This window comes from Bombyx mandarina, chromosome 08, assembly GCF_030267445.1.
Source record: "Bombyx mandarina strain Sakado chromosome 08, ASM3026744v2".
NCBI lineage: Eukaryota > Metazoa > Arthropoda > Insecta > Lepidoptera > Bombycidae > Bombyx > Bombyx mandarina.
In genome coordinates, this window is record NC_143215.1 from 851,578 (window position 1) to 866,284 (window position 14,707).

The 14,707-nt window shown below is 37.7% G+C and overlaps 1 protein-coding gene across 2 annotated transcripts in view; it reads left to right on the forward strand.

Annotated features, from left to right (window-relative positions):
* The window catches only part of LOC114244983 (metabotropic glutamate receptor 2), a 189,942-nt gene that overhangs the window by 119,680 nt on the left and 55,555 nt on the right, over positions 1 to 14,707 (forward strand). For both annotated transcript variants that reach the window (XM_028176982.2, XM_089728980.1), the window contains exons 2-5: positions 9,262 to 9,928; positions 10,511 to 10,653; positions 12,131 to 12,301; positions 13,887 to 14,031. In XM_028176982.2, the coding sequence (XP_028032783.2) occupies positions 9,331 to 9,928; positions 10,511 to 10,653; positions 12,131 to 12,301; positions 13,887 to 14,031 (1,057 nt within the window). In that variant the 5' untranslated portion in view covers positions 9,262 to 9,330. The remainder of the gene's footprint in view (positions 1 to 9,261; positions 9,929 to 10,510; positions 10,654 to 12,130; positions 12,302 to 13,886; positions 14,032 to 14,707) is intronic.

A 14,707-nucleotide genomic window follows, 5' to 3' on the forward strand; every position in this document is an offset into this window, starting at 1 on the left:
CCTTAAGGATAAGACGTCTGGTGCATTCGTATGTAGCGATGCACCGGTGTTCGAATCCCGCAGGCGGGTACCAATTTTTCTAATGAAATACGTACTCAACAAATGTTCACGATTGACTTCCACGGTGAAGGAATAACATCGTGTAATAAAAATCAAACCCGCAAAATTATAATTTGCGTAATCACTGGTGGTAGGACCTCTTGGGAGTCCGCACGGGTAGGTACCACCACCACGCCTATTTCCGCCGTGAAGCAGTAATGCGTTTCGGTTCGAAGGGTGGGGTAGCCGTTGTAACTATACTGAGATCTTAGAACTTAAATCTCGAGGTGGGTGGCGCATTTACGTTGCAGATGTCTATGGGCTCCAGTAACCACTTAACACCAGGTGGGCTGTGAGCTCGTCCACCCATCTAAGCAATAAAAAAAAAAAAATAATATATATATATAATATGTTACATCTCATTAAAATAACGTTTCATCCAGTTTCAAATCAAAAAGGTCATCCATCCAATTTCCAACATCCAACATCCATTTTCGAACGATGTATGGATAACTTAGACGATGAAATTTGTAGTTTCTTTTTGTGATTATTCATGTTTAGCATTAGCATGTGTATCACAATATATCTATTTTCATAAATGATTATTTTTGCCTGTGTGCAGTGGGCTGCAAAAGTCCATGTCCAAAAAAGAAATCATAAGAAACTGCCATTAACGCCATCTATTATTTTTATTGTTAGTTTGTGTATGTACATAGAAATATCAGCGTTTCAAGGTTCATTGTATACATATTATATTATTTAAATCAGAAAAATGTTTTGTAGACAAAAATTGATAAGCATTATTGTCTATATAAATTGATATGGCAGTTAGGTGAAAACAGAATTAGATTATACGCTCGTACCCAAATAAAGAAATGTCTTTTTTATCAGAATTGACCGACTGGATCGAGATACTCTATAACCAACGGAAATACCAGTTCACGAGTCCTATTTCGGTTAATTTGACGAGGACCTTCGTTCGCCTTTGAGGTAATAATTGAATTACTGACAAGTCGGTACATTCGTGATGGACTTTCGTCAAATAATGGACCGAAATTTTAGGTTTTTCCGCACGTTTCACCTGTATGTACCTATTGGAAAGTTTTGGTAGAGATCTTACCCATTTTTAAGTGTAAAGGGCCAAATGGGTTCTCAGACAAGCAAGCAAGCAATTGTCAGGCTGTCCACAGATTTAGTTAAACAGCGGTTTTCATATTGGATCTGGTAGCTACTTGACACCGGATGCACTGGGAGCCCACAGTTGGTAGTATTGTGTGTTCGCAAAACAATCACGCGTTTCTGTTTGGAAAGCTATGACAGCCCTATACAGTTTTTTTTATTGTTTAGGTGGGTGGATAAGCCCAAGGCCCACCGGTAGTTACCGGAGCCCATAGACATCTACAACGTAAAAGTTGCCAAATACATTGAGATATGAGTTCTAAGGTCTCAGTTTTTACAGTACAACGGCTGCCCTACCCTTCAAATTGAAAAGCAATTACTGCTTCACGGCAGCAATAAACAAGGCGGTGGTACCTACCCGCGTGAACTCATAAGACGTCCTACCACCAGTAATTACGCAAATTAAAATTTTGCGGGTTTTTATTACACGACGTTATTCCTTCGCCGTGGAAGTCAATCGCGAACATTTTGCTAACCACGAATTTCATTAGAAAAATTGGTACTTGTCAGCAAGATTCGAACACTGGTAGATCGCAAGATACGAATGCACCGGATGTCTTATCAACAACTTATCTTATCTTACAACTGAGATCTAGATTTTACGGGTCAGGGAGGGTGGCGATTCAGAATCTACGAACCCAAGTAACCATTTACAACTTGGAACCGGGAGCTCGTTAACTAATCCGGTAGAAAAAAGCACGTCTTTCTAGCTAAGGCAAAAAGAAAGTATACTGAATAGTTCTAATGATGTAACGAAACGAAGTAATATAACTTCAATAGTGCTGACTCGTTATAACGAACAATCTTAGCTGGTACAATAAAATGGACATGGAAACAAACCTGCTTACGTTAGATATTTGTAAGTTAGCAATTTAGTTAGGGAGTCTAGAACTGAAGCTGCCATAGATTCTCATAGTGCGGTACCGATGATAAAGCGTTTTGTTACGCCGATAAGAATATCGCCATCTATCGCCGAATAATCGAACGATTATTGAAGGATCTAGTAGCACCTAGAACGCTCGAGAAGTACAACGCCATCTATTGTCAGATAGCGGAAACACAATACTTGAAATGTGTGGAATATTCTCGATAATTCTAGGGATGTAATATTGGCTATAAAAGCGTTGCAGAGATAGCACGCAAGCAGTCAACGGACCACCTGAAGCGAAGCGGAAGAAGTGAATTGAGAATTTTAAAGTATTTGTGAGTGTTTTAAGTATTCTAAGTGCAAATACAGTGTTGATTTATACTTCTACACTACGTATGTAATTCGTAATTACGTTCCCTTCTTTACGCTAAAAATAAAAGGTACTAAAAAGATACGTACCTTTAAGACCTTTAGGTTACGTTGTCTACAGTATCTGGGTCACAGCTACTCGCATTATTTACCATTTATTATACCAGGAGATAATAAAAACGAAGAAGCACTGTGCACTGTCTATAGCCGTAAAAACGTTGGTCGTTCACAAAAAATTAACAAATTTTGGTAATTTGAATATTTTATGCCCTATTTAGAAGCCCCAGTAAATATTTTCACGCGACACCGCACCGGAGTATTCCCGGAACGTGCCAGCAGTGATTAATTACAGTAAGCAAAAATGTAAAAAAAGAAAGAAAAAAAAAAACAAGGAATTTTTAACTACAAATGTGGCTGAGCGGGATTAATGCTAAAATATTAACGCCGGTAACACTTTAAAATGTGTAGTGGAAATGATTTAATGAGTGTTCGCAGATTAGAAAAAAAAATGCTGCCGTACATTTACTTTTAAAAAAATACTCGGATAAAAAGCGATAGCTGCGCTGCAGAAAAAGACCTGACAGGGTCCGAACTGACAATGCAGCCGTAGCAGCAATATTTGTTTTAAAAATAATTAGAAGCGATAGATACCTTTTAAGGTAGAAATTTAATATGAAAATGCTACTACTTTAAAACAATACCGTTGAAATATTCGAAACTTAGGTAGTTAGTCCAGGTTATTATTTTAGTTGCTTATAGACTAGTGAACGAGTCAAAACCACATCTGATTTTAAGTGGTTACCGGATCGCATAAAGATAACGTAACGTGACGCTACCCGTTTTGAGTCATGAAGTCGAAATTTCGTTTGTATTGCTCAATTATTCCCTTCAAATTGAAAGCGCGACAGCTTCGCGGCAGAAATAGGCCGAACGGCTTTACGTACACGTGCGAGCTTACAATGTGCTTTCTAATAAAACATTTAGAAGCGGATGAAGTCGTTGTGGCCTAAAGGATAAAACGTCCGGTGCGTTCGTGTTAAGCGATGCACCGGTGTTCGAATCTCAGGCAGGTACCATTTTTTCTAATGAAATACGTACTTAAAAAATGTTCACGATTGATTTCCACGGTGAAGGAATAGCATCGTGTAATAAAAATCAAACCCGCGAAATTATAATTTGCGTAGTTACTGGTGGTAGGACCTCTTGTGAGTCCGTGCGGGTAGGTACCACCATCCTTCCTATTTCTGCCGTGAAGCAGTAATGCGTTTCGGTTTGATGGGAGGGGCAGCCGTTGTAACTATACCGAGACCTTAGAACTTATATCTCAAGGTGGGCGGCGGCATCTACGTTGTAGACGTCTATGGGCTTCGGTAACCAATTAACACCAGATGGGCTGTGAGCTCATCCATCCATATATTATACGCAATAAATAAAAAATAAGAATAAAAGCTTAAGACCGGAGTTCAAAGTTTCGATGCATTAGCACAATATTTCAAAGCATTAAGAACTGTTTTCACAAGCACGCAATACTATTTTGTGACATGAATCACAATGATACAAAGTTTAATCCGGGCCCATAAATAAATATTAGAACTAAGCCACGGAGCTTATCGGCAGATTGTCTGGTGTATTCCAAACTTTGGATGACTTGTTTACGGACTATCTTTGAAAGTTTGGATTCGTTTGACAATAAATACGCTACAGTACTACTGATCTAAGCTTGTTGATGTTACGATTATAATTCAATTATCTTATTATTATCTACAAATAATCTTCTTAGTTGTGCTTTTACGAATAACAGAAGGAAATTATTAATCAAGTAAATTAAAACCAAACTCGAATGTGAAAAATTACTAACTCTTTTAGAGTTTTTTGTGTATGCATTGACAAGATCTTACGTAACGTTACATCATCATCTATACACATTGCTGTAAAAAAAAAAGCTAATCTAAGAAAGAATGAAAACTCTTAGGGAACAATAGTTCAGTAGATAGAATATATTTAAACTACTAACGACCCGCCCTCGCTTCGCTTCGGAAACTGTAATTTATTATTGATTTCTGCACTATTTAATGGATGTTATTATACATATAAACCTTCCTCTTCAATCACTCTATCTATTAAAAAAAACAAAATGTGTGCAATTCACACGTGGTAGAAGTGAAACCTTCCAAAATTAAAATACAATTATCCTAAACGTCTTAAGTATATGTAAAATTTTGTGATTAGTAAATTATTGTAAGGTAGCGCCCTCTGTGAATTGATATTTTAATTTCACGTATAATCCTAAATTAAAATTCACTACAAGAGCTTTCATACACACGTTAGTATTAAAAAATCTCACAGATGGCGCTGTATTAAAAATAGTATATATATTTCTGTCTCATTCTTTGCTGGCTTCATCCTACACATTTTTGTATTTGTGTCTCTTACCTGTCGTTTTTTCCGTTGCATCCGGTTTGAAATCCCAACGATTCTAAAGAAGTTTTCACTTCAAAAAAACCGCATCAAAATCCGTTGCGTAGTTTTAAAGATTTAAGCATACGTAGGAACAGACAGATATAGGGACAGAGAAAGCGACTTTGTTTTATACTATGTAGTGATTACTACTGAACAGAAAGCGTGATCTATTGACTCCAGACCATTTCATTTTATGATTCCATTAATATTTTACTATAAAGTTGTTAATGTTGTTGTAAAAGAATAAGAACGCAAAATCATGATTAGTGAATAAAAGACTCTCCCGCTGAGTTAATATCGCCGGTTCTTCTCAGGGCTGTGGCTATTGTTTGGGACCGGGGGCAGAGATAACATGATTTGACATTCAACATTGTACGTTTTGTTAATGTTTAAGTTGAAATAAATTATTTTACTAGGTGAATAGGTCTGTTCATGGAAAAAAAAAAAACTTTTATTGCATAGATAGGTGGACGACCTCACAGCCCACCTGGTGTTAAGTGGTTACCGGAGCCGATAGACATCTACAACTTAAATGCCGCCACCCACCTTGAGATATGAGTTCTAAGGTCTCAGTATAGTTGCAAATGTTTTTATTTATTTAATCAAAAAACTTGCTTCGTCGTGTATAGAAAACAGTCATCGTCGTCAAAAGGATAAGACAGACGCCCTCTGGCGGCTGTGCTCGTATTAAAATATGCAGCCACGATCATAATCATGATCACATTTTCAATCTCTGCATATGGGTAACGATTTTTCTAACAAATACGCACTTAGCACGTGCTCACCAACGACTTACACGATAGAAAAATAAGACCGTAACATAAAAATAAATTCTGAAACATTTACAAAATTGCTTATTTCTCGATTCGGTGGGTAGGACAGTAGCCTTTTAACATCAGTGAGCCTGTCTGCTTTCTTGACTTTCCTAGTCTTGGGGTATGCAATTGCACTACTAAGTAGCTAATGGCTTACTCTGTTGTAAATTGAGGCATTTAAATAGTGTGACTAGAGCTTATCAGCGTCCCCTGACTTAGACCACGACATCAAAGATCACTAGCTTTTGTTTTATGGTTGAAGGATTACTGGTGGCCCAAAGTCCTTTCCAGTTCCACCAGGTCAGGTGGGCGAGCAAAGACTCAGTCAAGGGGGGTGGGATTTGCTAACAGCTGCCTGAGTGCCTCCAAAGGAGACCTAACAACTCAAGAGCAGCTGCTTCGCGATTGAATCTACTACCGGATCGGAATCGCGACCTGCTGAGAAGATCCGGCGAGAAACTCAGCATGCTGATGCTTACGTTAGGTTGCACGTCGAACTCTTTGTCGAGTCCGACGAGTACGGTTGAGCTCTAACTATAGACACTACTGGAACTAGTGCAATCTTATATTACGGATCTTAAGTCTTGCACCTAAAGATTAACGTTTAACAAAAAATGAAGGCTCGTTGGAGTGACAATCCATACAAGATTGCTGGCAAGAGTTGGATGAGAGAATCCGAGGATCTTGCTTAGTGGCGGTCGTTGGAGAGGCATATGTTCAGCAATGAATTACGCCCACTGAGTTTCTCGCCAGATCTTCTCAGTGAGTCGCGTTTCCGATCCGGTGGTAGATTCTGCGAAGCACTGCTCTTGCTAGAGTCAGTGTTAGCATCACTCCGGTTTGAGCCTCGTGAGCTCACCTACCAGTTAAGGTTACGCTGAAATAGCCTCTCAAGGCTATCAGCTTAGGTAAGAAAAAAATAATGAATTACTATGGGCTAATTATAATTAAATGAAAATGAGGTTGGTAAGAGAGTGTTTACTATGAATGTGGAAGGATATAGAGGAAGAGGTAGAGCTAAGAAGAAATGGATAGATTGTGTGAAAGACGATATGGGTAAGAGGGGAGTGAGCGAAGAAATGATATATGATAGAAGAGTATGGAAGGAGAAAACATGTTGCGCCGACCCCAGGTGACTGGGAGAAGGACAGAATAATGAATGAATATATGGGCTAATTATGATAAAACAATTCATTAATATAAAATAGTCGGATGTAAGTAATTTTCTAAATTGAAAAGTCAGAGCCGCTTAAATGCTCTGAAAGTAGGTTCGTACACTTCAAAAATATTAATGGTACGTATAATTTTCTTTAATATTATTTTCTCTCTCAAAGCCCGAATGTAATAACAAAATAAAAGGTCATGATAACCGACGAAACAAGGCTGAAAATTGAAATTCATTGGTATGGACATTCGATTTTGGTGCTTATTTCCACAGTAAATAGGGTGTTATTAGATCGAAGCGGTGCACCACTGAAGCTGTCATATTAGGTCTGATGGCGATGACGTGGGTCCTGCTCAACATTCCATTTTTTGTTGTATTAGACTATCTTGAGACAGGATCGATGTTTGAGGTCAGTGTGACGGGTATATTAACCTCTGACTATAATGTTGTTGTGGGAAATTTCTGTAGATGTAAGCTCGAAATGGTATTTGTGACTTTTTTACTTCTATTACATTTGCTTTATGATTAAAAACTAAAATTTATTTTAACTACTTAAACTTCTGATGAGCATACAGTAAGCAGTCAGCATTTTAATAGACTTTAGTAGTATGCTTAAGTATGTGTACTATAGTTTTATTTTATTTTATTGATAGATGGGTGGACGAGCTTACAGCCCACCTGGTGTTAAGTGGTTACGGGATCCCATAGACATCTACAACGTAAATGCGCCAACCACGTTGAGATATAAGGTCTAAGGTTTCAGTATAGTTACAACGGCTACCCCACACTTCAGACCGAAATGCATTACTGCTTCACGGCAGAAATAGGCGGGGCGGTGGTACCTACCCGTGCGGACTCACAAGAGGTCCTACCACCAGTAATAGTATACTTTACACTAGTATACTTTAGTATTAATCTCAGAATACATTTAAAACAAAGAAAAATACAGTTGTATGAATAAAATAATTCAAATGTGTAATATTTAAATTTATTCATTCGGTTTTATTTTATTTATTTATTTATTACACTTCATCTAAAAATTTACATTGGCGGACTTAATGCCTAAGGCATTCTCTACCAGTCAACCAAAGGTAGTGCAGAGTAAATAGTGGTAGGTGCAATGAAATTTATATTAAGTTTATATTTATTGTTCGAGATGATACCGGCATCTCGTTTTTACCATCGCACCGCCCGCCACCGGAGTAGAGTTCATCCATACTACCTGGAGCCACTGCGTTCATCCACATTGCGTTTCCAGAGGTCTTTTTTGCCACGTACCATCCGGCTATGGAATGAGCTCCCCTCCACGGTGTTTCCCGAGCGCTATGACTTGTCCTTCTTCAAACGAGGCTTGTGGAGAGTATTAAACGGTAGGCAGCGGCTTGGCTCTGCCCCTGGCATTGCTGAAGTCCATGGGCGACGGTAACCACTCACCATCAGGTGGGCCGTATACTCGTCTGCCTACAAGGGCAATAAAAAAAAAAGTTACGAATACATACACAAAAAGTATATACTATATACATAATCACAATCACATATACATATACACATACATACATATATACACACATACATACATACATATAATAGTTACACGGTATTAAAAGGAATATATTTATAAATTATTTTTAGTCAGATAATAAAATGGATTCAAGACAATTTTAATCTGATGACTAAAATCTTAACAATTAAAAACTTAACAATTTGACCTGCAATGTAGTGTGTTCTGTGCAATATACTATTTTCTTGTATTATATATATGTATATGTGGTTCTATTTCTCTGATAAATTTGTTATATTTTTAAGTTGTGTTTAAGTGTGTATATGAATATGTATGTGAATATGTGAGTATATGATAGAGATTATATATAGATATATGTGTAAATTTTATATTATTATCATGATATAAAATTGTGTACGTTGTTTATGTGATTATATATATACCTATATATACCGTGTATGTGTTTGTATATTGTATAATGTAGTTTGGTTGTTTCACATTAAGTTATGCACCTACCACAGGATTCTCTACACCACCCTTGGTTGACTGGTAGAGAATGCCTCAGGCATTAAGTCGGCCATTGTACTTATGTGCATTAAGTTGAATAAATAAAATAAAATCAGACCTAAGCCTGTGACTCATCTTAAAATATGAATATTTTAGTTTAAACCACCATTGATCTTGAAATGTTAGTTTTTAATATCGAGTTATCATAATTGTACATTTGTATTTTGTAAAACAAACTTTAAATTTGTATATGTATAAGCCGAACTATTTTACAATATAGGCCCTAACAGGTTCCACTGTGTGAGTATAAACAAAACGTGAAATTATTGATGGTTATTTTGATTATCTTTTGTTACAGATAAAATGACCACACGTCCAACAGAATGGACCAAACATTAGCACGAAACGGCATGAAAGAGCCGCTAACATGTTACCCGGCTACAAGTTTGCTTTACCGCTACTCATCATCATTCTGCAACATTCAGAGATGAAGCACTTCGGATATAGTCAGCACTATGCTCCAATACCTGATGAGTCCGAATTTCACAGTAGAACATCGAGGCATCACCTTAGACACAAACATAAGCATAACCCAGAAATCTTGGACCAAACTTTTGTTGCTGACATACCAATATTGGCGAATCTAAAAGGAGTGGGTTTTATCGACAGAGAGTTCAATGAACCGGTATTTAAGAATGGTAAGGACTGGTTGAACATGTCTAGCGACCAGGTTGGAGAGATGAAGGACAAGAAACACCAACATTGGCCAATTAAAAGAGAAGCAGTTATTGAAGGAGATTTGGTACTGGGTGGTTTGATGATGGTGCACGAAAGATCTGATAATATGACCTGTGGTCCTGTGATGCCGCAAGGAGGAGTACAGGCTTTGGAAACTATGCTATACACGTTAGATATCATTAATAATAAGCAGGAGCTAATACCAGGCGTGGTGCTTGGAGCACACATCTTAGATGACTGTGATAAGGACACGTATGGATTAGAAATGGCCGTAGACTTTATCAAAGGTTGGTTGAGTGAAATTAAAAATGATATTTAAATGTAGCTATCAACAATTATATGATGGCATGCATTACTTAAGATTAGATACTGAAAACATTAAAATTCTATTTAAGGTATCATAATATAATGGTTTTTATTTACAGATAAGATGGGTGGACCAGCTTTCGGCCCACTTGGTGTTCAGGGGTTACCGTAGCCCGTGGACATCAACAACGTAAATACCGCCACCTAACTTGAAACATGAGTTCTAAGTCTCATTTTACAGTACAACGGCTGCCCCACCCTTCAAACCGAAGCACGTTAATGGTTCATGGTAGAAGTAAGCAAGGTGGTGGAACCTACCCGTGTGGGCTCAGAAGAGGCTACCATCAGCAATTAAGCATATCCAAAATTTTGCCGTTTTAGTTTCTATAACGGGATTATTCCTTCACCGTGGAAGTCATTTGTGGACATTTATTGAGTAGGTACGTATTTTATCAGACCATGGTACCTGTTTGCGGGATTCGAAGACTGGCACAGTAGCATACCTAAAAACGAATGCATTGGGCATCTTAACCCAGAGTCAAGCAAAAACTTAAAATTCTCAGGTTCAATAAGCAACATCGATGATGCAGAGTACGCTTGTAATGCGACCGCTGTGCGTAAAGTCATCTCAGGAGTGGTAGGTGCAGCATCCAGTGTGACATCAGTGCAAGTCGCGAACCTGCTAAGACTGTTCAAAATACCGCAGGTTAGTTTTGAAACGACACTAAGAGATAAAGTAAGCTTACGGTTGGAATTGCTCGTTTAGTGGCTAGAACCCATAAGCGTAGCATTATGAATCCGCTGTACTTACGTTATGTGAGACAAGTGTGTGAAGGTCTTTTTTTTCTTTTTTTCCCTACCTATGCTGATGACTATATGACTATATCAGCATTACCCTAACGTGTAGGTGAGCTCTCGGGGCTCAAACCAGGAGATGTTGCTAACACTGGCCCTAGCAAGACGCAGTACTTCGCAGAATCTACCACCAGATCGGAAACGCGACCCGCTGCGAAGATCTAGCGAGAAACTCATTGGGCTGTGTCTATGTGTGTTAATTTACTCGCTGAGCCCTTTGTCCGCAGCGACGGGTTTGGCGAAATGAAGGTCTATAATTAGTTTGGAATTTGGGCCGTCCTATCTTCAAACCGTAACGCAAGATTACTTCGCGGCCCTAATAAGCAAGTCTTGTTATACAATCATAAGTTTGTAATTCAACTAAATCAAACAATTCCAAAATTGAAATCACTTCTTCGTGTCAAACTAGACACCAATTATGATGCAGGATGTCACAATATGTGGCCCGTCGTTGTGTATTGGTGTATGGTACGTGATTAATAGGGCCTTTTCGTGCGTCACACGTAGTGATATATTCTACGTGTGATGTTCAGCTGATATTTGAAAAGCTTGCATAGAAATTTTGGAATACAAGTGCGAAAAATCAAGAATCAAGGGGAGGTATTAAAGAAGCTTGTTCGATGATAAATATTTGAATTAAATTAAATACTAAAATAGCTTAAAAAACAACTATTCAAATCGGGTTTTGGATTAGAGTGAATATATACGAAAAAGCTTATATCGGAAATATTTTAAGAAAATTTTATGATAATACGTGTTGTATAATGTACATAGTAATAAGTGCAGCCTACAAAATAAACAGGAAAATGAGTATAAAAAAATTAACAATGAAAACTAAGATTTTCCCAGGCGTAGTGACGGTGACATTTTACTAAGTGACGGACACTTTATACTTTGAAACATGAGACCTTCCGATTCCTCCCACTTAAACGGCTATCAGAGTTCACAGATGAAAATATACATATTCATTACGGAGCGATTGTATCCATACATTTTGAGACATAAGAAGAAAGTACAATGGAAAAACGGTTAACGCACCCTCAAAAATAATTATTTTCTTTTTTTTTTTATATTGCTTAGATGTGTGGACGAGCTCACAGCCCGCCTGGTGCTAAGTGGTTACTGGAGCCCATAGACATCTACAACGTAAATGCGCCACACACCTTGAGATATAGTTCTAAGGTCTCAGTATAGTCACAACGGCTGCCCCACCCTTCAAACCGAAACGCATTACTGCTTCACGGTAGAAATAGGCGGGGCAGTGGTACCTACCCATGCAGATTCACAAGAGGTCCTACCACCAGTAAAAATTGTTTAACTGTTACCAGGTTTCTTTCTTTTCCACATCACCGGAGCTGTCCAACAAAGCCCGTTTCGAGTACTTCACTAGGACCATACCTTCAGACCTTCACCAAGTGCGAGCGATGGTGGAAATCGTGAAGAAACTTGGCTGGAGCTACGTGTCTATTATTTACGAGGAGTCCAGTTACGGTATTAAGGTAGTTTTTGTTTTATGTATTCTTTGTTGCACACATTTCTGTGCTCTTTCGAACATTAAAAATAATAAAAAAATATGTCAAACTTATGTGATAAATGTTATATGAGTGTTCTTCCAACAAAATGAAATCAAAGTAAATTAGGTTATAAAAGAAGAAAAAGTAAAATATAACAGAAACAACATAAAGTTTCAAAAAAACATAAAACACATAGTTAGACAGTAAAAGTTAATAAAGAGACGTACAAAAATAGGACTATTTACCATAGTTAAATTGTATCAATCAGTAGCTTTTCATAGCTATTATCCCACACGGTGGGGGGGTTAGCTTTCCTTATTCTACTCCTTCACTTCGCTGTATCTTCGATATCCTCGTCAGCGACATTGCATTCTCTTTTGTCCTACAGCAATACATCTTTCCATATTGTCTTGGATCTACCTCTAGGTCTCCGATCGAGGAGGTCGAGCAGTAATGCCAAATTTCCGACGTAGTCAGGTGGCCTCCTTTTTACGTGACCATACCATCTCAGCCTACTCTCCTGCATCTTGTCGGCGATGTCGCGATGATAAATTGTATCAATCAGTAAATAACACATTATTCCGGGGTCTTAATGTCCCGTGGTTCGTCTCTTGAAAATGTTCAAATAGCAGCTAGTATGTACAGAATAGGGTCTGTAACACCATTATAGCACAGCCTGCTTTATAAAAGATCTGTTAAAATAACTAAAATCATACAAGGGAATGTGATGGAGTATAGTAGTGGCGAGGCTTAAGCATTGCCGTTAAGTAATATAATTTCATTTTTTAAGATAATTCAGTCTATACGAATTGTCAACAGACCACCACTTGGCTCTGATGACTAGTTTCAACGACAGACACAGTTGATTAATAATAATTTTATGTTCATTAATAACTGTGATCTGCGAGATGCCAATGGTAATTAATTAATCACCAAGATGTATGTCGATAGCCTTTGATTAACTAAATCGAACGCTTAAGATTTCAGCTCATTATTGATTCTCAGATTATGTTTCGATTTCATACTTAAACAGATTTACGTTTCTTAGCAACGTTGGAGTCGTTGTTTTAATACATAGTACTACATCTAGTTATAAAATATAGTTCACATATATTTTCTTCGAACTTGCATGGGCTTTTGGTGAGCTTAAAGGTAAACCTACACAAAATTCAACTAGAGGATATTTTCTGTTAAAAGTCTGCCTTAAATTATGACTTCTGCATTACTACCTGTGACAATCTTATCAACTAAAATGTGATCCATTTAATGGTAGCTGCCGCTGCTCATTGAGACCGGAATAATACCAGGTATAGAGTACGTGGCTCCCTACCGCAAAGTGCTTTCCTTAAATCTCGTTTGAAGAAACACGATATATCCTTACGAAAATACCACGGCGGAAATTCATACACCATTTAAGGGAGGAAAGAAATTACCTCTGAAAACGCATTGTATATTCTTGTTAGAGATAAGAGGTAAGATTTGAAATCAAGTACTAATACCTTGCCTTTGTCTGCCTAACTGTCCCTTATTGGTGTATATATTTTTTTTTTAAATCAAAATTATGTTATAGGCATTCGAAGAACTTGAAGCGCTTCTGGCTAGAAATGGCATTTGCATAGCTGTCAAAGAGAAGCTGGTAAAGGACTCTGGAGTTGCTGACGAGAAGGCATATGACACGATTGTCCAGAAATTACTGACTAAGCCCCGGGCTAGAGGTAAACGAAATTTTTCGATGAACTTTACCCGTTAAATATCTCCGTAAGTATGTTATCGTTCATACTAATTACTCGTTTTTTAATTTGCAATCCCTAAATATTAATCTCTTGAAACGTGACGCAATTTCCAGGAAATACTTTGTTGACGTTAAATATCATCTAGAAAAAGTAGATGCTCCAAATTGCAGCGCAGCAAGTCATTCTTCTTTATTACTCCTGTCTGACTTATCCCGGTGAATGCGTTCTTGAACTGAGTACTTCCACTCTTTTTCTACTCAAAGAAGATATCCTCAAAGTAGTGTGTCATACTTAACTATTCCTTTGTCGTTTCACTCTTATCAAAGCGGTCGTGATCGTCATTCAGTATCATTGCTGTGGGCAGTTGTTATGCGCTTCACGAGCAATCGCCACGTCTTCTTCTTCTTTCACGTGATCTTTTTATTGCTGTAAGTCCATAGACATCATAATCCATTCAGATTTCCTTGAACCTACCTTGAAACATTAACTTCAACAATTGCGTTTGATCCCTTATGAAAATATTAAAGTATGTAAATGATACTTATCCATAGACTGTCGCCTTGTCTGCAAATTATTATCACTCTTAAGTACTGCACAACATGACTTAGATTTAAATCTCAGTCGGTGTCAGTATTTTTGTCACAGAGATTTCTCATCG